The sequence below is a fragment of the Nerophis lumbriciformis genome, linkage group LG01, assembly GCF_033978685.3.
Source record: "Nerophis lumbriciformis linkage group LG01, RoL_Nlum_v2.1, whole genome shotgun sequence".
Classification (NCBI taxonomy): domain Eukaryota; kingdom Metazoa; phylum Chordata; class Actinopteri; order Syngnathiformes; family Syngnathidae; genus Nerophis; species Nerophis lumbriciformis.
This window is the reverse complement of record NC_084548.2, coordinates 31950394-31975784: the sequence shown is the minus strand read 5'-3', so window position 1 is coordinate 31975784 and position 25391 is coordinate 31950394. Positions and strand designations below refer to the sequence as shown.

The 25391-nt window shown below is 40.4% G+C and overlaps 1 protein-coding gene across 1 annotated transcript in view; it reads right to left on the bottom strand.

The window, feature by feature from the left end:
- Window positions 1-25391, bottom strand: part of LOC133618808 (cadherin-4-like) — a 628483-nt gene that overhangs the window by 337105 nt on the left and 265987 nt on the right. The window contains exon 3 of the mRNA XM_061979541.2: window positions 16354-16377. Coding sequence (XP_061835525.2) covers window positions 16354-16377 — 24 coding nt within the window. The remainder of the gene's footprint in view (window positions 1-16353; window positions 16378-25391) is intronic.

Genomic DNA, 25391 nt, shown 5'->3' with positions numbered 1-25391 from the left:
CCTGTGAATGAGGAGTGAATGAATGATGGGTTCTCAGTTTTCTGTGAAGTGCTTTGTGTGTCTAGAAAAATCACTTTATAAAATCTATTACTGCAGGAATTTTTTTATTTTTTCACAGAAGGACTTTCCTCTTAAAATAGCAAATTGATAACACCAAAATAGTAAAGGGGCCATGTTAATGGGGACATATGTTTTTGTTAACATGGACATGAATAGTGTTTAATAGACACGTTATATGCATGATTAAAAAATATATATATAATAGCATTTAGAAAGCAACCCAGTGATTAATCCGATTTGAAAATGTTTATTGTTTGACAGCACTAAAATAGAAATTTTTTAGCTGTGTTTCCAGTGAGGGATTGTTTCCGGATTACTGCACCCATCCACAAGAGCTCTCCAATGCAGGTTACAAATCACAATTGGGTCGATAGCAAATAAATAATGGGCAAGTATCACCCAAAACTGATACTTGAATTGCCATAATCATGGAATAAGTATGTGAATTTGCCTCTAGTTAGTTGATGGTGAAAGATACATCCTTCGGATGCGCTGGGATACATCATCAGTGATGTTGTTTCCTGGGATCATCGGAGGTTTCAGGTCTTTCAACATCAGACCCCCTCAACCCAGGCAACCATGATCAATCCCCAGCCTGTGCCCCAGCAGCGTTTGCCCACGGTTCTGCCCTCTTAATCCAAAGCCATCTTGTGGCTTTCTCTGCGGCTTCAGTTGCGGATCTAATAGCCTTCTGTTTTGCCTCCCTGACAAGTCTTAGCAGCCCACCTCCAGAGGCTCACATATCATTTTCCAGCCTTGCCTCTTACACTGTTCCTCCAGCTCCTGGTACTTGGCACGCTTCCTCTCATTGACCTCGTCAATGCGTTCTTCCCATTGCACAGTTAGCTCCAGAATAATCAGCTGCTTGGTGGAATCTGAGACAATGACCATGTCTGGGCAGAGCCATGTTGATGTAATCCTAGAAGGGAACATCAGTTGCCTGCCCAGGTCCACTTCCAGTTGCCAGTCGTTGGCGGAGGTGAGGAGGCCGGACTTTGCCCGTGGTGGAATGTTGGGCTTCTCTCCAGCTCTGTGGAATGCGATGTTCTTTGACTTGTGGTGGCCTGTGCTGGTGTTGATGGCGGTGGCAATGCTGTCAGCGACTGCCCTAGCACCTGGTCGTGAGCCATAGCGCCCATCTCCAAGTTAGTTGGTTGATGAATATTATCATAAAAGAGGAACACATGTATTTTATTAACACAAATATTTTTCAAACAAAATGCAAATGTACAAAACAATGTATTAGAATAGATTATTAAAACATAATTTCCTTGTTTACGTTTAATTATATGCAGTTATTTAAGAAAAAGTTAGTCATGCAAAAAAAAAAAAAATGCAACACTATAGCAAAATGTAAATATAAAAACGTCAGCACCATACTACAATCAACTTAAATTGCAGGCAAATATGTGTGAAAGTCAAATGTCAGTGGGGCAGTGTGTGGGAGTGGCAAAGTGTGCCAGAGTGAGCAGTAGAGGGAGAGAGGTGCATTGTTTGCAACGACCGACTCGAAGAGACGCTGCGCTCGCATTAACTCTGAGGAGAAGCGAGTCATTTGCTGGACGTACAGAACAGAATCTGCCACGAAACTATCGATCCCATCACGATAGTATTGATTCAATACCAAAAACCTACATTAGTGGTATGGGGAGGATCCAACCTGCCCCCTCTGCCCAGCTCCAGTGACTCTCAGGCACATCCTGTCTGGTTGCAAAACCAGCCTCACACGAGGCCGTTACACTTGGAGGCACAATCAAGTCCTCAAGAGCCTCGTTGCAGCACTTGAGACTAAGAGGAATGCAACCAACTCCTTACTCCTAAGACCGAGCAATCCAATAAAAACAACATTCATCTGGGAGGGACAGGAAAAGCCCAATGATTTTCCTACGAAGCCAAAAACTGGACATCTATCCATGGCCCGGGACTGGAAGATGCTCGTAGATGTTGGCCAGCAACTCATCTTTCCATCTGAGATTGCTTCCACCAGCCTTAGGCCAGACATGGTACTTTGGTCCCCTACACAAAGATCTGTGTATATCATAGAACTCACAGTCCTATGGGAGAACTCTGTTGAGGAGGTCTATGAACGCAAGAACCTGTGATACACAGAGCTGGCAGCAGACGCAACTCAAAATGGCTGGAATGCAAAGGTTTGTCCAGTTGAAGTGGGATGCAGAGGATTTGTGGCATCTTTCACCATCTGATTGCTGAAGGAACTTGGAATTCACGGACAGGCTCTGCGGCAGATTATCAGAGCAGTTTCTGAAGCAGCCAATGGTTGTGAATCAAACGGAAGGACCCTTGCTGGGCTCTAAGAACATGACCTCCCGCCCCCCGTTTCCAACCCTCCAACCTGAGGAGGGCCTCTGAGGTATGCGGTCCGCTCTAAGCTTGGCTCAGGGAATTGGACAGTCCTACCTTGCATAGTCCCTTGGGATGTTAGTCATATAGATAGGCTAATCCTAATGATTGGGCATGGGACACAAGCTACAGGGTTGATCACCTGTTAGCTGGCCACCTTTGATGAAGGCCAAAACACCCCAGGATTCAAAGGAACACTACTGAGGATGTGTCCCAAAATTGACATCTAATCCCACTCTAAAGAATACACCTCCCATGCCACTCTTAACATCAAGGCAAATCTCATGTGAGGGCACACCATCTATTGGCACAATGGAGAGTCTTAACATCATGTCCCATGTTTTCTGATTCAATACCCACCTTGGTATGGATACTATCAATATTAAGATCGATACACCCACGCCTTAAAGGCACACACACATCAACGTGAGCTAATTCAATTTGGCATGGAGTTGATGTCAGAGCTTCAAACTTATTCAATAATGACCTAATTCCTTAATTATTTTGTGCACTGAGGTACGATCATGCTGTCACAGAAAACTTCCTATCCCAAATTTCCCAATTATTAAAAATTAAAAATTAAGGAATTAAAATTATTTGTCTCTGTGCTTTTTCCATTCTTAATTCGATAGGGTAATCAATTGGATTACAGAGAGAAATGTGAAACATTTAAAAATACATTCAGTAAAAGGGAGACAGTGATAATTAATAGATTACAGTGTACGTCTGAAACATGCATTGCCAAATTGTTTGGAATCTGCTCATTGAGGTGAACATTTGGTTCGTGCATGTTTTTCCCCCTCCTGTGGAAGTGAAGTGAATTATATTTATATAGCACTTTTCTCTAGTGACTCAAAGCGCTTTACATAGTGAAACCCATTAGTTAGTTACATTTAAACCAGTGTGGGTGACACTGGGACAGGTGGGTAAAGTGTATTTCCGAAGGACACAACAGCAGCGACTAGGATGGCAGAAGCAGAGATTGAACCTGGAACCCTCAAGTTGCTGGCACGGCCGCTCTATCAACCGAGTCACGCCGCCCCTGCACATAGCGTGATTCAATAGCAAGACTGCTTCTACCGTGAATGAATGAATTTGTTTTTGTCTTGACATTGCTCCCTATCACCTTCATGCTATATACAGCAGGGATGGAACGACTTTCTGTGACACGGCATTTCACTAGAAAAAAACCCCCAAAAACTCCATCCATCCATCCATCCATCTTCTTCCGCTTATCCGAGGTCGGGTCGCGGGGGCAGCAGCCCAAGCAGGGAAGCCCAGACTTCCCTCTCCCCAGCCACATCGTCCAGCTCCTCCCGGGGGATCCCGAGGCGTTCCCAGGCCAGCCGGGAGACATAGTCTTCCCAACGTGTCCTGGGTCTTCCCCGTGGCCTCCTACCGGTCGGACGTGCCCTAAACACCTCCCGAGGGAGGCGATCGGGTGGCATCCTGACCAGATGCCCGAACCACCTCATCTGGCTCCTCTCGATGTGGAGGAGCAGCGGCTTTACTTTGAGCTCCCCCCGGATGGCAGAGCTTCTCACCCTATCTCTAAGGGAGAGCCCCGCCACCCGGCGGAGGAAACTCATTTCGGCCGCTTGTACCCGTGATCTTGTCCTTTCGGTCATAACCCAAAGCTCATGACCATAGGTGAGGATGGGAACGTAGATCGACCGGTAAATTGAGAGCTTTGCCTTCCGGCTCAGCTCCTTCTTCACCACAACGGATCGATACAGCGTCCGCATTACTGAAGATGCCGCACCGATCCGCCTGTCGATCTCACGATCCACTCTTCCCTCACTCGTGAACAAGACTCCGAGGTACTTGAACTCCTCCACTTGGGGCAGGGTCTCCTCCCCAACCCGAAGATGGCATTCCACCCTTTTCCGGGCGAGAACCATGGACTCGGACTTGGAGGTGCTGATTCTCATCCCAGTCGCTTCACACTCGGCTGCGAACCGATCCAGCGAGAGCTGAAGATCCTGGCCAGATGAAGCCATCAGGACCACATCATCTGCAAAAAGCAGAGACCTAATCCTGCAGCCACCAAACCAGATCCCCTCAACGCCTTGACTGCACCTAGAAATTCTGTCCATAAAAGTTATGAACAGAATCGGTGACAAAGGGCAGCCTTGGCGGAGTCCAACCCTCACTGGAAACGTGTCCGACTTACTGCCGGCAATGCGGACCAAGCTCTGACACTGATCATACAGGGAGCGGACCGCCAAAATCAGACAGTCCGATACCCCATACTCTCTGAGCACTCCCCACAGGACTTCCCGAGGGACACGGTCGAATGCCTTCTCCAAGTCCACAAAACACATGTAGACTGGTTGGGCAAACTCCCATGCACCCTCAAGGACCCTGCCGAGAGTATAGAGCTGGTCCACAGTTCCACGACCAGGACGAAAACCACACTGTTCCTCCTGAATCCGAGGTTCGACTATCCGGCGTAGCCTCCTCTCCAGTACACCTGAATAGACCTTACCGGGAAGGCTGAGGAGTGTGATCCCACGATAGTTAGAACACACCATCCGGTTCCCCTTCTTAATGAGAGGAACCACCACCCCGGTCTGCCAATCCAGAGGTACCGCCCAAAAAACTACAAAATAAAATTCAACATTTCTCAAAATATAATTGGATAAAAAACATGTCAAGAACGCAAAGGGGCACAATGAGATTTGACACTTTCACTTGGCTGCAGTGTTTATAAGATGGGTGATGACCTGAAGATAGTGCTCCGTTGACTCATATTCCCATTGAATGACGGTTTGACACAGGCCAAGTCAATCAATATCAGCATGTCTGATTACTCACCTATCAAACTCATTGCCGTTCAACTTTTTGAGCAATTTTCTTTTTTTTCCCCAAGATGTCGCTGCTGTAGTGGCTGTTATGTGCTCTTGTGTTTCTTTCTGGTTTTCATGTGTTTTTTGCCTCTTTGTTGGGGCCCCTTCAGGACTGGGCAAAAGGGGTGGCACCTGTGTGGCTTCTACACTGTTTTTTGGTGCCTTGGTGAACCATGGTCATGTCTGTACCAGAGAGAAACTGCTGGAGTCTGCATGGGGAGACCAGAAAAGATGCGGAGGAACAGATGGGGCTGCGGGGATACCGTTGAGCGTCGGGATGGACAAGCTTCACGGAACCCTGGCTGAATGAGCACGTATTAGACACTTTCGTCTCCCTGAACAAATCTCGATCATCCCCGCGGACTGGACGTTGACTGGACTTTGGCCGAGAGCTAGTGGGCAGCCCAGGACGGAGTAGGCTCTCTTCGTTGCTTTGTTGAGTCAGTTCTTGTCTCTGGCCCTGCTGCCTCCTTAGCAAACAAAGGCATGGAGCACCACAGAGGGCACTGGGGTGTATGTTGGTGTTGAAATGGGGTTCTTGTTTTGGTGTTTGTCTATGCATGGCACAATCATATGTGCGCAACATGTATTCTTTATTGCTCTTTTTTGGTTTTTAATTGTGTTTTACTTTTATAGTTGTATGTAAGAATAAGCGTCTGTGAAGTGGCAGCTGATTGCATCAGCTCTGTGCTCTTTTTAAAGAATTCTGTCCTTTGTGTTCTTTAAAGTTTCCCTCTTGTTTACATACCAGGATGGCGCCGCAGATGGCTGCCACAGTACTGTGCTCTCTCGTAGTTAGTTTTTCCTCATGTTTTTGCATTGAACAAAGAGAGCAAATTCCTTGTTTATTAAACATACTTGGCCAATCAATCTGGTTCTGATTCTGATCTTTATGTAATCTCTTTTCCAGATAGCTAGTTTACGCATTCTTAAATTCAGACATTGAATTGAATCAGACGTTGAAAATTAACTTAATAAATTGTATATAGATTTGCTGGTCACAACATAACTGTCGGTAAATCTGCCCACTTTTTGTTTGATTCAGAGCTGCATATAAAAAAAGAAGTATGAACATCACTAAACAATTAGATGAAAATAAAAACTTTATCCTACTTTATCTTGTGTTTCCTCAAACCAGGTAATGTCGCAATGGCGGAGGTGTCCTTTTCGTCTGAGTTTAGAGGATAATCCAACTTGTACTTACTGGTCCAATTTGATGAAACAGTCTGGTGTAAAACATTGTAGACAAATACCGTAAATTCCGAACTATAAGGCGCTACTCCTACGCTTTGAACCCTGCAGCTTATAAAACAGTGCGGCTAATTTATGGATGTTTCTTCGCTAATGGCCATAATGTTTTGAGTTCAGCAAATACTTTTCATTTAACACAAGCAGAGCCACAGAGAAGGTGTGTTATTGTTTGTGCTATGGCGCCGTCTTTTAGATGAGTTTGCTTACTGCAGATTCTGCGGGGGTGAACGTCTACAGCAGCAGTGTCAAATGTACGGCCCCCGGGCCGGATCAGGCCACATACAGGTTTAATGTAGCCCGCGGTCTGCGAGATGATTTTGCTAAGTATACAAATGAGCTGTGAATTTTTACTAATAAGATTATACTCTAAATACATTTACTGGATGTCGCAATAGCAATTATGTCAGGCCAGCACACGGTTAAGCAAGTATGCCAAGCAAAATGTACACAGTGGCTGCGACTTCTTCCCCTCGACATAAATGGTATTATGTACTCAGCCTCAAATACATTGTGCTTTAGCAACCTCATTGCCCAAAAATGTCTCCTACAAAAAAAGAGCAAAGTGGACGCAGAGTGTAATAAGGTCCGTGTACATTGCGGCCATCCAATTTTCGTTTGGAATAGAAAACATATTTAACATAAAAATCAACTTTCTTCTTTTTTTACTTTGATAATAAAAAACAAATAATGAAAAATTGACCGATATAAATAATCCCAATTTATTAACGTGTTTGAAAATAGAAAACAGGACTTAAAACAGCGAGTGGAAAACTATTTTCTTTTCTTTTCTTTTTATTATTAAACAAAAAATGGGAAAACAATATTTTTATGTTAAATATTTTTTCTCTCTTCCAAACAAAAAACGGATGGCCCGGCCCACGTCATAATAGATATTCCTCCATGCTGTCCCTTAGCTAAAATGAGTTTGACATCCCTGGTCTTAAGTGTTTCCTTCCGTTTAGTGCCTTCAACCGAAAGTACAAGTGTCGTTCTGTCATCTAGTTGTCTATAGCATTTCTACTTGTATGGATTCTTACGTTTGTAAATGTTACATTGTAACTAAAACTATTCAGACTTACTAAACTGTCCCATGTGTGATGTCGGTAGGAGTTATTGCATTCATATTTGTATGTACTATCATACAGTAATGAAGCCAGCGTTGTTAATATTAGCTAATATGCACATTTACGAGTGTTTGTGTTAGTGTTATTAACACAGTGTCATTCTTATTCTATTATTTCTGTTACACAAATTTCTCATAAAATTCACCAAAACAAAGGGGTTATTGAGTCGGTTCAGCTGATTTGTGATCTAGCTTACGTAGCTAGTGGACCTATGACGATGACTTCTGTTTTGTCTGAGCAGTCGTTTTACTGCCGTGAACAGGCACCGTTTGGAAATAACAAAGTTACATGCATATACAGTCGTGGTCAAAAGTTTACATACACTTGTAAAGAACATAATGTCATGGCTGTCTTGAGTTTCCAATAATTTCTACAACTCTTATTTTTTTGTGATAGAGTGATTGGAGCACATACTTGTTTGTCACAAAAAACATTAATGAAGTTTGGTTCTTTTATGAATTTATTATGGGTCTACTGAAAATGTGACCAAATCTTCTGGGTCAAAAGTGTACATACAGCAACATACATGATCAATTTTGCTGATGTAGAAAAGTTACAATCAAATCAAATTAGCTTCATGGCATGGCCTCTTAACTTCATGTGAGTGATTATGATTGATGACACCTGTTGACTTCTCTAAGCGCATTTAAATAGGGCTCATATGATGGAGTCATTAGACTCGGTTACAAACGTGACAACGAAAAAGTCAAAAAGAACTCGGCACAGATCTGAAAAATCAATCATCGATTTGAACAAGTCAGGAAAGTCACTTGGAGCCATTTCAAAGCAGCTTAAGGTCCCAAGAGCAACTATGCAGACAATTGTTCGCAAGTATAAAGTGCATGGTACAGTTTTGTCACTGCCATGATCAGGAAGAAAACACACGCTATCACCTGCTGCTGAGAGAAAATTGGTTAGGATGATCTAGAGTCAACCGAGAACCACCAAAAAGCAGGTCTGCAATGATTTGGAAGCTGCTGGAACACAGGTGTCCGTGTCCACAGTAAAGTGTGTTTTGCATCGCCATGGACTGAGAGGCTACCATGCAAGAAGGAAGCCCTTGCTCCAGAAGCGACACCTTAAGGCTCGTCTAAAGTTTGCTGCTGATCACATGAACTAAGATAAGACCTTCTGGAGGAAAGTTCTGTGGTCAGATGAAACAAAAATTGAGCTGTTTGGCCACAATACCCAGCAATAAGTTTGGAGGAGAAAATGTGAGGCCTTTAATCCCAGGATCACCAATCCTACCGTCAAGCATGGTGGTGGTAGTATTGTGCTCTGGGCCTGTTTTGCTGCCAATGGAACTGGTGCTGTACAGAGAGTAAATGGGACAATGAAAAAGGAGGATTACCTCCAAATTCTTCAGGACAACCTAAAATCATCAGCCCGGAGGTTGGGTCTTAGGCGCAGTTGGGTGTTCCAACAGGACAATGACCCCAAACACACGTCAAAAGTGGTAAAGGAATGGCTAGATCAGGCTAAAATTAAGGTTTTAGAATAACCTTCCCAAAGTCCTGACTTAAACGTGTGGACAATGCTGAATAAACAAGTCCATGTCAGAAAACCAACAAATTTAGCTGAACTGCACCCATTTTGTCAAGAGGAGTGGTCAAAACAAAAGCTTGCCAGAAGCTTGTGGATGGCTACCAAAAGCGCCTTATTGTGGTGAAACCTGCCAAGGGACATGTAACCAAATATTAACATTGCTGTATGTATACTTTTGACCCAGAAGATTCGGTCATATTTTCAGTAGACCCATAATAAATTCATAAAAGAACCAAACTTCATGAATGTTTTTGTGACCAACAAGTATGTGCTCCAATCACTCTCTCACAAAAAAAATAAGAGCTGTAGAAATTATTGGAAACTCAAGACAGCCACGACATTATGTTCTTTACAAGTGTATGTAAACTTTTGACCACGACTGTACATTTACAAAATCTCTACCTCATTTCACATCGTAAATATCTGAGGCTTATAGTCCGGTGCGGCTAATATATGAACAAATATTCTTTTTCTAAAATTTTGTGTGTGCGCTTCCAGAATATATGATAAACATGGATGTATTTCGGGTTGGGGGAGCATGAGACGAGAACAAATGACACAGGGGGCTACGGGCATTGGCACAAGGGAGCAAAGCAGAGAGGAAGGGCCTGGTAGAGAGCATGTAGCCTTACAAAAATGCATACATGAGTATCAGTCAATCTGTGCCATTCACAAATGGTCCACTGTTAAAAAGACTGAGAACAAAGTCTTCATAGTATAAGCTCACGCCTAAATGCATGAACCTTTTGATTTAAGGCTTTGGCACTGTTGTAACATTTATACGAACATCACATTGTCTTAATCTTTCTGTTTTAATATATCAGGAGTATTTCACATTGTGAGTTGACTATTTTGTTACACTCCGACAGCATTTGAATTGTAACATAACAACCAAATATGGAGTGTTTGATTGCATACAATATATGAGTGGAACGTACTGTACATGGAACTGAGCCCACAGAGGTCTGCGCATACTGAAAGCGGCCGTCCCCCCAGCCTAGGCGCGCAAAGCTCAAATTGTATAACTCGTGTCACACAAAACACTGCTCTACATGTATTTTTCACATCGACTCGCATTACATGTGATACTGATCTTCATATTGCCACCGAAGCATATCATACAATTAAAATCAGGACAAAGTATGAATAGAATGTTTTCCACGACTCACCTCTGATACAATTCCCGACAGAGTTAATGTGCCCAGTCGAATTGGCTGCAACATTTTGCTCATAGTGGCTGGTAGGGAGTACTACTTCCCGAGAATAGTCCACTTCCTCGTCTTTTGTGGCATTCAATGACTATCTTCACTGCTTTGTGTCATAAAAGAAAGGGCATCCCTATCCTCCATCAAAACCGCAATAAAAGTACACCTCCAGGCAACTTCAACCCTAAACTAACACCCTCCCCGGATTGTTAATAATCAAATGTAAACAATCAAATGTAGATACTTTTCTTATGCCTTCTGATCTCTCTCTGTGTCCACTACTTGCTGTACATATCCTACCAAGTCAGACCTACACTGTTTCAATATCCATTTCTCTGTTCTCAATTGTTGATGACTGATGATAACAACCAAACCCAACTCCACACCCCGGATTGTACATAATTCAATGTATACACCCTGATGATTATCTTGTGTGATGACTGTATTATGATGATAGTATATATGATAGTATATATCTGTATCATGAATCAATTTAAGTGGAGCCCGACTTAAACAAGTTGAACAACTTATTCGGGTGTTACCATTTAGTGGTCAATTGCACGGAATATGTACTTCACTGTGCAATCTACTAATAAAAGTCTCAATCAATCAATTGTAACGCAAGCGGGTGAAGAAGCTCCTAAAGTCAGTATGTCTTAATTTATATTATTATGTCTACTGTATTGGATTAAAAAGGTGTAAAGGTGACTGTGTGTTGTTTCATGTAGAGGGCTCTCAAGTTAAGTTGTAAACATGTTTGTTATGGTCTCGCTGTGAACATATTTAAATTATGATTATTAATTCCTATGTCGTGTTAATTTGTCTACAACGGTTGAGGCTCTGTGCCAATTAACACTGATACACTGTAGATTTTTCTGTACATGGATACATGAACAATTGTTGGGCATTTTCAAATTTTTACACAGTTTATCTGATCATTAAAAGCTGACAGGCTCCACAGAGTAGCATCAACGATTCCCGTCAGAGGAATTACCGGGTCTGACTTCATTAGCCCTGTTAGCACAAAGTTGCTTCACTCGTACTCATGCCTAGCTTAACCTGCACAGAGATGAATGCTGAAAATAACGAGGCAAAGATAGGTGGAGGCAAAGCGTTGAAACAAAAGGAGCGCAGGGGACAAAGGCATTTAGAGCATGAGGCAAAGGTGTCAAAGTGGAGCACAGAGGATGAGAAAGTGAAGAATGAGAGGACAATGGGAGGGCAGAGAGCGTGTGAACCTGGACTTTTCAGAGGCAGGAGAGGATGAAGCTCAAAGTGGTAGTTGAATTGAGAGGGCTTTACAAATGCAAATATGAGCAAAACAATCAATTAACTCGTGCAGTATTGCAGTTAATCAATTATTCTCCCCTACGTTTCTGGCATGACAACATTCCAAGTGGTTAACTGAGATTCCAGTGAGAGCATGTTGAAGAATTAACACTGACCTCTGAACACATTAGCAGCCGTACGCCTGCTTGAGCAAACAAATGCATATGCATTCGAGCACAGCACACGTAACCCTGTGCTGCAGTGCATTCATCTGGGTTGCTTCTCACCAGGAACGCTCCCATCACTGTCTTCTCCTGCTGCCAGCAGAGCTTTGTGGCTGGCTTAACTACGCCCACAGCTCCCTGAGGGGACAGCCTGTGACGGATGGTAGCGCGTGTGACTCAGATTCGATTCAGTCCATTTGATAAATTTATTGCAGGCATTTTGAAAATTAAATTAGAGGGATGTCCCAGAGAGAATGTTTTTGCAGAACAGGTACCATAAATTAACTTCATGTGGGAGAAGGGAGGTATGGGTGTGGAGGGCTATGAGGCACCTAGCAGGGATGCTGTAAAAGTGAATGTGAATGTTGTCTGTCTATCTGTGTTGACCCTGGATGGGAGGTGACTTGTCCAGGGTGTACCCCACCTTCCGCCCGCGTGCAGCTGGGATATGCCCAAGCCACCCCTGCGAGGGACAAACGGTGGGAAATGGATGGATACATACAGTTGTGGTCAAAAGTTTAGCCAGTTGGGTGTTTCAACAGGATAATGGTAATAGTGGTAAAGGAATGGCTAAATCAGGCTAGAATTAAGGTTTTAGAATGGCCCTCCCAAAATCCTGACTTAAAAACGTGTGGACAATGCTGAAGAAACAAGCCCATGTCAGAAAACCAACACATTTAGCTGAACTGCACCAATTTTGTCAAGAGGGGTGGTCAAAAATTCAAACAGAAGCTTGCCAGAAGCTTGTGGATGGCTACCAAAAGTGCCTTATTGCAGTGAAACTTGCCAAGGAACATGTAACCACATATTAACATTGCTGTATGTATACTTTTGACCCAGCAGATTTGGTCACAGCCATGACATGATGTTCATATATACTGTATATATATACATATATATACACATACATACACATATACATACATATACATATACATACATATATATATACATACATACATACATACATACATACATATATATATATATATATATATATATATATATATACACACACACACACATACATACATACATAGGCACTAATACAAAACAAACTTCAAAGAGAGAAAACAAACTAAAAAATAAACACAGAAACCACCAAATGAGGTTATTTTAGGTGGTCTAATAGGACGCCCATAGCAGCTAATCCGTACAGTATCTATGGGCACAGACAATGTTGCCCTTGGGGGCCGACCCCAACGACGGCGAGCCTGGGCCGAAACAGCAGGCAATCCAGACCGCATGTCCAAAGAGGTAACAAGGTCCAGAACAGATGCAGGCGGCCAGCCCGGACGAGGTGGGAGTGCAGGTTGCGTCACGCCGTCCGGGTCCTGATGAACAGACTTTATCCGATCGACCGTAACCCTCTCATGCCGACCACCCAAGTCTATGACAAAGTTATTGAGCCCTGCTTTCACCACCCGAAAGGGGCCATCGTAAGGAGGTTGAAGTGGGGAGCGACGACCACCATGACGGAGGAAAACAAACTTTGTCGCCAGGAGGTCTTTGGGCATACGGAAACGAGTGATGCATAGGGACAGGCACCACTGCCTTGGTGGCCCCCCCTGAGCAGCAAGGCGATGTCCCTTGACCCGAGGTCATGGGCAGGAAGTCGCCTGGCACCCTCAGGGGCTGACCTTAGACCAAATCAGCAGCCGAAGCCTGGAGGTCCTCTTTCGGAGCAGAGCGCAGGCCCAACATTACCCAAGGTAAACGGTCAACCCATCCATTGTCTGTGAGACTTTAGAGAGCGATGAAACCGTTCACACAGCCCGTTTGCTTGAAGGTGATAAGTAGTAGTCCGATGTAGCTGTACTCCAAGTCCTACAGCCATTGCATTCCACAGCTCTGAAGTGAACTGAGCTCCCCTGTCTGAGGTCATGTCAGACGGTGTGCCAAACTGCGACACCCAGTTGGAAATAACAGCCCTAGCAATCTTGTCCCTTGTCGTGGACGAGAGTGGAACTACCTCCGCTCATCTGGTAGTTGTGTCTACCATAGTGAGGAGATGAGTGCACCCATGAGAGGAGGGCAGTGGACCCACCAGGTCCACATGCACATGGTCGAACCGCCGATCCGGCACCTGGAAGGATTCCAGCGGTGTCCTGATGTGCTGATGGACTTTGGCCCGCTGGCAGGACACACATGCGGCTGCCCCTGACATCCTTCTGCATGCCTGGCCAGACGAATTTGACACTAACCAGCCTCACAGAAAAGTATCCCACACTTCTCTTTTGTAAAGTAAATCTATTTGGGGACCCCTGGTATAGTCCAATGTCTTTGTTTATGCCTCAACTCGTTGCCCCAAGGTTCCATGTCTCTTCAGACCAGACAGCCCCATTAAGAGTCGCATCTGTCAGTCGTACACTGACGCAAACGCAAATAGATTTTCCTCCACAGCAGTATCAATGTGAAACTCAGAGTCCTTATACACATTTCTGACTCAACTCCAGGAAAGCTGATCATATTGAATGGGCATGTGAGGGCCGGACCAGATATGGACGCACAGAAGCCAACTAAAGTGAGCACTCATTCATTCCCTGTCGCAGTGTTGTGGCCTTATTTATCTTCCTCTCATTCAGAAACATATGTGAGTGTGGCAGTGGCGGGATGATGTACGCTATGCCAGCCTTTCGACATTCATCAAGGAGCGAGACTTAGCCAGCACACATCACTTACCTTTATGGGCCTTTGTGACAGTGTTGTATACTGCCGAGTCATCACATATACTGTATAAGAGGTAAAAAGGGCGTGTATCTGTTGAAGCGATATTGTGACTAGCCTATATAATATCAACTATAGGTAGCAATGCCTTGTGTACTGGGCCTGCTGTTCTAAAACATGTTGACTTGTTTCTGAAAATAGAACATTTATTTTCGACCTTAACACACCAAAAGCAGCCACAAAATTACAACAACTCTGCTAGCACAACAACAAAGCACTTCCTCATTAAGCACCAATCACGGCCACGACAAGCGAGATGCATTGTTTTTGGATGTCATTTTTGTTTAGGTGCAATTTTTCCAAAGCCATAGTACGAAAGCTTTATGTCTTTTTTCTCATGTAAAGATTGCATTTAGATAAGTTATATTTAAGTCTATAGGTGCAACTGATTCTGAATTAACCTCACGGCAAAGCATAGTAACAATATAATTTAAGAAGCATAGTAAAAATGGTTATTTTTCAAGTTATCTTAGACTACTTCAATGCATTGGTGCCGCACATTGGTGAATGAGGATCAGTGTTACAACACAAGCAACATATTAGTCTTTTTTATTTTCCAATGTACAGTATTACTTAGTTAACATTTTATTTATATTATTGAATCATTTAATTTAGTCTGTTCAATTTGGATGTCACAAAATTTCATAATAAAAATTGTCATTACATTTTGTGTTGTTTTTTTTTTTAAGTACCAATTTAGGCAACATTTAAGCACTGGCAGGGTTTTTTAATTATCGATTTGGTGTAAGTATAGATTACAATGTAAACGATACCAATCCCTACTCTTCATACTAATAACTTTCTGTGACCGTGAGAGTACAGGAAATCACAGCCAACAACTTCCTCTATTCAACCTGTTATTGCATCATAATGACTATACCACATCAGAACGCAAATGCTGTTAATACACCGTATTTTCCGGACCATAGGGCACACCAGATTATAAGGCGCACTGCCGATGAATAGTCTATTTTTGATCTTTTTTTCATGTATAAGGCGCACCGAGTTATAGGGCACATTAAAGGAGTCCCATTATTATTATTATTTTTTTTTTTAAATTGAAAACTCTTCCTTGCGGTCTACATAACATGTAATGTTGCAAAGATTATGTTTTACAGATCTATTTTCAGGATTTATGCAGATCCCAAATACAGATCAGCAGGTACCAGAACGTAAGAAAAGTTGCTTTTGCATAATATGTCTTACCTTATACACACACACCATAATAATACTCGTATGTTGAAGCACTTCAAGCTATGCGGCTTCATGGCTTACCAAAATCGAACTAAACCATTTTGATAGATTTTTGAGCACCGTGTGTAATGTTCTATATTTTCAGTAGAACATATAAAATGTTGGTGTTGTTTACTTGAGTGATATTGCCATCATAGTGCAGTCTACACATACCTCTTATGTTTGACTGCCATCTACTGGTCACACTTATCATTACACCATGTACTAAAAACAATTGTTTCGAAGTCGGTAAGCAAAACCAAAATTGTTCTGTATGTTAGGCTCACCGGGTTATAAGGCGCACTGTCGATTTTTGAGAAAAAAAAAAAAAGATTTTATGGGCGCTTTATAGTCCGGAAAAATACTATTTAACTACAGGTCACATTCCTGTTACCGCTTTATTGTCAACACCATCACACGACATTGTCTGTTGTAAAAACAGCAATGACACAGACACACAATAAAAGGAGTGTCAATACATGTTACTGACTAAGGGCTCTCTTACCTTTCTGCGATGACACACTTGCACCTGCAAATACAAGAGAGAAGATGAAGATGAATGGAACATATTTTTGCATTTGCACAAAATACAGTCAGTAATAGCTCGGACAAAATGATTCCCCCCCCCCCCCCCCCCCCCAACCTTGTAAACTCTTCTCTGCTTGGCTTTAAATCCAAACAGCCTCAGGCATGAAAGCAGAAGAGCAGAATGGATTTGCAGTATACCAGGCTAAGCATGTGATAATCCAAAGCTTTGCCTAATTGCCAGAGTAACTATGGCGTCCATTATGAGGAAGACGACTTTGTTTATCTAGGCAGTGTGGCGTGGGATTGGGCCGAGCGTTGAGGTATATAAGGTGTTACAGTGGATTCATACATGTAGTCTGATTGGTATGCAACTGTCCGTAAACTATGCATGCAGAAACTATTCTTAAGAGAAGGCGACAAAGTAATTGCTTGAACAGCACATTCAAAGAAAATCCTTGGTCCATTCCTCTCTCATAACCCTTATTAAATACCTAATGTAATGTCAACCACAATCCAGGGGTATGCCATCATTAGTATATACATGACAGGCATGGCAGAAAAGAGGCAAATCTTATGAAGTCTGGTCACTTTGTACGAAAACATAGAAGGAAATGTCTCTGGAAACTTGCTTCCATTATGACATTGCACTGCAAAAACTGAAATCTAAGATTAAATATCTCCAATAAGGGTGATATTTGCTTATTTTCTGTCTGATAAGATAATTCTTCTCAATAAGCAGATTTTATGTTAGAGTGTTTTACTTGTTTTAAGGGTTTTGGTCCTAAATGATCTCAGTAAGATATTACAGCTTGTTGCTGAGATTTTATGACCTATATTGAGTAAAAACATACTTGAAACTAGAATATCTGTCACAAGGTGTTGGTGACGAACCCCAAGATGCAGCGAAGGCAGGATTTATTGGTTTATAAAGGATTTTTGATTTGTTGCTATTTTTAGAATATTTAAAAAAAATCTCACGTACCCCTTGGCATACCTTCAAGTACCCCCAGGGGTACGCGTACCCCCATTTGAGAACCACTGTACTAGGTCATAAAATCAGTGTCAGTTGAGTCGGTCCATAGGTTAATAAAAATGTGTAAAAAAAAAAAAATAATTTCCAGGTCCACAAGCATCCTCATTCACAACACGTTCTCTTAGATTTCCATGTTATGATACATGTTCACATTATTTATTGACTGTATCTAAAAAAGACAAAAAATATATTTTTATTTAAATGAAGTTATGAAATAATCCTAAATGAAATACAATGACTTGGTTTATATTATTGTATATACTAGGTCAGTGGTTCTCAACCTTTTTTCAGCAATGTACCCCCTGTGAATTGTTTTTTAATTCAAGTACCCCCTAATCAGAGCAAAGCATTTTTGGTTGAAAAAAAAAAGATAAAGAACTAAAATACAGCACTATGTCATCAGTTTCTGATTTATTAAATTGTATAACAGTGCAAAATATTGCTAATTTGTAGTGGTCTTTCTTGAACTATTTGGAAAAAAAATATATAAAAATAACTAAAAACTTGTTGAAAAATAAACAAGTGATTCAATTATAAATAAATATTTCTACACGTAGAAGTAATCAACTTAAAGTGCCCTCTTTGGGGATTGTATTAGAGATCCATCTGGATTCATGAACTTAATTCTAATAATTTCTTCACAAAAAAAAAAATCTTTAACATCAATATTTATGAAACATGTCCACAAAAAATCTAGCTGTCAACACTGAATATTGCATTGTTGCATTTCTTTTCACAGTTCTTTTTGACAGACATTTTAGTGACAAACCGGAGCTTGTGCTTCACTGAGTTTATGAACTTAAATTCATATTTTGTTGAAGCTTATTCAATAAATATATTTATAAAGGATTTTTGATTTGTTGCTATTTTTAGAATATTTAAAAAAAATCTCACGTACCCCTTGGCATACCTTCAAGTACCCCCAGGGGTACGCGTACCCCCATTTGAGAACCACTGTACTAGGTCATAAAATCAGTGTCAGTTGAGTCGGTCCATAGGTTGCCTGTAGGGATTTTTAATGTCCAGCAGATGTCAGTATTTAGTGACACAGTATCGACACAGTATCAATACAGTTTTGCAATGTGTCGAAACGCTTCATGACGCCTCATCAACCCATCACTAGTAAATAGCTATAAGGAACAGCTTACCGCAAACAATGAGAACGACAAGTAGTAGACATCGACAATCACATCGACAATTTTTAGCTCTGACGACAATACTCCAGCCCTGACTGGAGTGCAAAGCCGGTTCAAATAGCAGCTGGCTGATTGACACCAGGTGTGGCCAGGTGCCAATCAGCCACAGCTGAGGGGACACAGCACTCAGGGAGAATTGCAGGAAACAACCAAAATAAGAGCGCTGACAGGAAACAAAGACAAACACAGAGGAAAAACTAAAACTCAACCAATCTGTTAGGGACAAGCATGACAATATCAACTGATGCAAAGCTGTGTCATTAACACTCACAAGTATAAAACTATTTTTTTAAAGTAATAATTTCTTACTTCAAGCATGAAAAAAAAAAATCATGATACCGAGCGCATATCATGTCAAGATAATGGCACTAGAATTTACTTAATTTAAGAATATTTTTCAACATATTGAGCAGAAAGGTCTCATTTGTTTTTCTACCAAGAAAAGTGCACTTTTTTTAAGGTATTTTTGGGTTCATTGAGGTTAGCTAATTGTACTTGTTTTGGAAAGTCTTGACAAGCCGAATTTTCTTGTTCTATTGGCAGATAATTGTGCTTAGATCAAATAAAATACCCCTAATTTTTGTATATTTTTTTTTCTTGTTTTTGAACACTGACTTTTTGCAGTGTGGTCCCGACCTAAACTGTAACAACCAGACAGAAAAAGGAAGTAACGATCAGTGCCTAATTTCAGAGCTAAATAAAGGCAGACTTAGTCCCTTGCATTAAGTATTTGACGTGAAAAAATAAACTGTAGGTAGGCACAGAGAGACAAACACCCTTTTTAAAAAAAACTTATTGCTGACCTTAACACACTAACAGCAGCCCCAAAGTACCTCACCGCTAGCTAGTGTTGACAACACCCTGCCTTGCTGGCAGGACTGCGCGACAACATTTTGTTGCCTTATTTTTATTTTGTGTAAAATGAATTTTACACTACCTGCAAAAGTCGAATGGAGGCAACTGGCCTCTCTTTGTTCGTTCTTGTGTGAAGCACTTTTATTGAATTACAGGTTAAAGGTATTTGATAAACAAGACAACAAGGAGAGTCCAGTTGCCGCAATTTAAACTTTTGTGGATGATCTAATTGATGAATGACAATCTAGGTCAGGGGTCGGCAACCTAGTGGCTCTCTGGAGCTTTTTCAAAAATGTATGAAAAATGGAAAAAGATGAGGGGAAAAAATATATGTTTTGTTTTAATATGGTTTCTGTAGGAGGACAAACATGACAAAAACCTCCCTAATTGTTATAAAGCACACTGTTTATATTAAACATGCTTCACTGATTCAAGTATTTGGCGAGCGCCAATTTGTCCTACTAATTATGGCGGTCCTTGAACTCACCGTAGTTTGTTTACATGTATAACTTTCTCCGACTTTCTAGGACGTGTTTTATGCCACTTCTTTTTCTGTCTCATTTTGTCCACCAAACTTTAAGGTTGTGCATGAATGCACAAAGGTGAGTTTTGTTGATGTTATTGACTTGTGTGGAGTGCTAATCAGACATATTTGGTCACTGCATGACTGCAAGCTAATCAATGCTAACATGCTATTTAGGCTAGCTATATGTACATATTGCATCATTATGCCTCATTTGTAGCTATATTTGAGGTGATTTAGTTTCTTTTAAGTCCTTAATTCAATTTATATCTCATGACACACTATCTCTATGTAATATGGCTTTTAATTTTTTGCGGCTCCAGACAGATTTGTTTTTGTATTTTTGGTCCAATATGGCTCTTTCAACATTTTGGGTTGCCAACCCCTGATCTAGGTGGACATATTTTTATACTATTTGACAACAACCAGAGTTTAATTTGATGCATTAATTAGTCATTTGAATACATGGCACACAAACTCTTCAGTGATAAAAAAATAAATAACTTGAAATACAAAAGACAGCAGATAAGGGGGAAGAAAGAGAAGTGAATCGTATTAACCTTGTAGATTGTTATAGAAACATTTAGGTTAAGCTTTGTCAGTGTGCTGTGTTTTACCCAGTTTCCCCTAGGGGAACAAAGTTAATATACTGTATGCTTGAATGAACGTGATAATATGCATGAGTGTAGGTATGCATACTGTATGTGCTTGTGTATGTACATTATGTGTAAATGTATATTCGTCCAGTGAATCTGCGTGTGGATTTATGTACCGTGAGTGTGTATGTACTGTATTTGTGTATATATGTGGGAGCGTAGGTACCCATGTACTGCATGTGGGTAAGTACCAATGTGTGCGCGTATGTATGTATTAATGTATAAATATACGTATGTGTGTACATATGTATGAATAATTGTGTATGTGAGTATGTATGTACAATATATTTGTCTCAATAGGTCAAAATGTTTATCAGAATTATTCTTAGATTTTGTAAACACTTCTATGCTTAATTCATTCCATCATTTAATTCCACATACCAATATACTAAAGGTTTTCAGTGATTTAAAGGGGAACTGCACTTTTTTTAAAATTGTGCCTGTACTTTACAGTCAGTATGAAAGACATGGCAACAGATGTATTTATATATTTTTTTTTTTTTTCTTTTTTTTTTTTGACATCCAGCATCAGACATTCGTATCCATTACATCATATTCACATACATCATATATATGTTGTCTGCCCTAAATGTCAAAAAACGTTTGTTTATATCCCAACCATACCACCCCCCCAAAAAAAGGAACACCAAAAAAACCAAAGTAGTTTCTACAAATACATCAATTAAATAAACAAAAAAATAAATAATAATACATTAATAATAATAATAATCAGAAATAAAATTAAAATATATAAACAGATACATATATATATATATATATATATATATATATATATATATATATATATATATATATATATATATATATATATATATATATATATATATATATACGTATATATACATATATATACACATATACGTATACACACACACATACACATAATTACATATATATATATATATATATATATATACTGTGTAGATATATATATATATATATATATATATACTGTGTATATATATATATATATATATATATATATATATATACTATATATATATATATATATATATATATATATATATATATATATATATATATATATATATATATATATACATACATACATATACAGACAAAGGAAGTAATCTTTTTTTTTTTTAAGCAATACAATCACTAATTTGAAAAATTAAAGTCAGGCTTATGGGGCGTGACATAATTGACCCAGTTTTCTCAGTATGAAGTAAATTTCTCCAATTGTTTATAATTTAATGTTTATAATGTTTTTTATATGTATTGGAATTCTTAAATAAAAGTCCGCTTACAGCAGAGCCAATTGGAGGTCCTCTATTCCGCCCATAAAACCCAGTAAATAACCATCCAAAAACCGCCAACAATACTTGATTTGACTTGAATATTAACCAAGTATTAGTGATATGGTTATTATAAGTGCTACTGCAGACAAAGTATTTATAGCGATGCCGTGATCACAAGCTTGCGTGCCAATGTTGACATAATGGACTGATGAGCTGCTCCCTCGTTTGCTTACTCGTCAAACTCTATTCTAAATCATAAATCATGCCTCTCACTAAGATAGTAGAAGAACGAGGACGTATTCCGACAATTGGTACACTTTGACAGCCAATTTAAACCCGGGAATGGCAAGAACGACACGAAAAGATGCTTGGTTCCACCTGCCTTTTCTATGCAAGGACTATGAGTGATTTTTCACCTAAATAAAACCGAGCAGTTGGCATCCTAATGACAGCAGACATGTACAGTAAGATATGTTTTATTATGTTTGTTGGCTCTCATAAAGTCTGCAGTGAGCAGTTATCAGGGATATAGTTGAAAAAAATGAATGTTGTGATGCGTTTTTTTATTTTTTATTAATGCGTCACATATGCTTAAAATGAGCAAAATATGTAAATGTAAATATTACATGTTATTATAAATGTGCCTGTTACTACATTACATACACTATATTGCCAAAAGCATTTGGCCACCTGCCTTGACTCACATATGAAATTGAAGTGCCATCCCATTCCTAACCCATAGGGTTCAATATGATGTCAGTCCACCTTTTGCAGCTATTACAGCTTCAACTCTTCTGGGAAGGCCTGCCACAAGGTTGCGGAGTGTGTTTATAGGAATTGTTGGCCATTCTTCCAAAAGCGCATCGGTGAGGTCACACACTGATGTTGGTTGAGAAGGCCTGGCTCTCAGTCTCCGTTTTAATTAATCTCAAAGGTGTTCTATCGAGTTCAGGTCAGGACTCTGTGCAGACCAGTCAAATTCATCCACACCTTGTCCACAGGTGCACAGTCATGTTGGAAGAGGAAGGGGCTCGCTCCAAACTATTCCCACAAGGTTGGGAGCATGGAATTGTCCACATTTTTTTAGTATTCAAAGTTATTTTCACTGGAACTAAGGGGCCAAGCCCAACTCCTGAAAAACAACCCCACCCCATAATTCGTACTCCACCAAATTTCAGACTCGGCACAAAGCAATCTGAAATGTACCGTTCTCCTAGTAACCTCCAAACCCAGACTCGTCCATCAGATTGCCAAATGGAAAAATGTGATTCATCACTCCAGAGAAGGTGTCTCTACTGCTCTAGAGTCCAGTGGTGACGTGCTTTACACCACTGCATCTGACGCTTTGCATTGGACTTGGTGATGTTTGGCTTAGATGCAGCTGATCGGCCATGGAAACCCATTCAATGAAGCTCTCTGCGTACTGTATGTGGGCTAATTGGAAGGTCACATGTGCAACTGACTGTGCAGAAAGTCGGCGACCTCTTCGCACTATGCGCTTCAGCATCCACTGACCTCAGTTTACGTGGCATACCACTTCCTGGCTGAGTTGCTGTTGTTCCAAAACTCTTCCATTTTCTTATAATAAAGCCGACAGTTGACTTTGGAATATTTAGGAGCGAGGAAATTTCACGACTGGATTTGTTGCACAGGTGGCATCCTATGACAGTTCCACGCTGGAAATCACTGAGCTCCTGAGAGCGGCCCATTCTTTCATAAATGTTTGTAGAAACAGCCTCCATGCCTAAGTGCTTGATTTTACACACCTGTGGCCGGGCCAAGTGATTAGGACACCTGATTCTGATCATTTGGATGGGTGGCCAAATACTTGTGTATATACTTACATCATGTATATAACACCTTAATTGAGGTGTTTGGATGTTTTTTAAGGACTTTATAGGCAGCGTAGAGCTGCTCCCATAAGCTACATTGTAAGCAGACTTTTGATCGCATTTATTATGAATGCATTAAAAATGATGTCTTAATGATGGTGAACATTAGGCAAAATCCCTCCAAAATGTGCAGGTCCCTTAAAGTTACAATTGTCCTAATTACTGCTGTGTCACAGAGTTACTGGTGTGTCCCAGAGTTCCTCCAAAAATATATAGGCATTGTCTTTAACAAACATTTGAATGCAAGTTCAGGCACAGTTTTAGCACTTATTTCAAAAGTACTCATTTGGTACTATAGTATCCGTTGAAATGGTAACACTACCCATCTTGAGTTATGCCCTGAAAACAAACCTTCCTACACACAGGATTTTGCCATGATGCCACACTTCCCAGCTGTATCAGTATCATGAATGGATATAAAGTCTAATTTGGAGTGAATGTGTGACTGACGTTTGCGTGTGAGTGATTTGCCTTTGCAGCCACAGCCATACTCAAATTGCTTGGAGTAGTATGTAAAGTAGGCCATATGCCAGCACAGGTTTCCCTGTCCCAGAGGAATCATGCAAGCTGAATAATGTTCCAGCGAGCCTAAGGACAAAAAAAGTTTGTTTTTTTATTTAGTTTTTACATAATTTAGAAAATAAGACGAATAAATATCTCCTGAGAGTTTGCTGCTTCTTAGGCTCACAGATAGTTGTCAAAAATGAATCCGACCTGATACGATTTTTTTAATTAAGTCAGCCAGTAAACATAGCTCAGACCAGATTTTGTTAGTCCGGACAGCTCATCAAATGTTAAGCATATGCATGTAGAGATTTACAATATTAATCATCAATTAAAATGCCATCAATTTACCTAAAAGCAACCCTTCTGATCTAAAACACAGAAAGCCAACAAACAAGGATCACATCAAAACATTAAAAAACGTCAACTTGCAATTGCACTAATTGCACTCAGTCAGTCCCACTGCAGCACACTGTGTTGCTTGCATTCAGTCTTCAAATAAGGTTAGTCCACAATGGTGCTGACACACTGCTGGGTGACAGATAAGCAGTTTGCAATGAATGAATACGAACCAAAATGAAAAACTATGTCACAAATTTGTAGACAATTATGAATGGGAATCGATCCCTGATTTCCTGCATGGAAGCCAAGTACTGTATTTAAGTCAATAGATGAAAAATTACCGACAGATGGATTTGTGAGAATACTCTTCATACACTATGTGTTACATCATAATTTGGCTGTCTCACACTGTTTGTGTAAAAATGTCTCATATATTATAAAAATACAATGTAATACGGTAGAACACTGTCTGCAATTGACTATACTACGTGATTGTCAGCATCAGTTTGTGTCAGCACTTAAACGGTTGCCATTTGTCAAATGGGTACATCAAAACAGAGCAAAGACAATATTTCCTTTGACACTAATGATGTGTGTTTGTTCTATTATACTTCATATCTGAATAAAGAACTGGAACCTGCGGGGCTTGTATCTCATGATTATAATTAGGAACTATCACTGGTAATGATGAAAGATGACACATTGTTTGAAATTTATTTCCCTCTTCTCTTTCT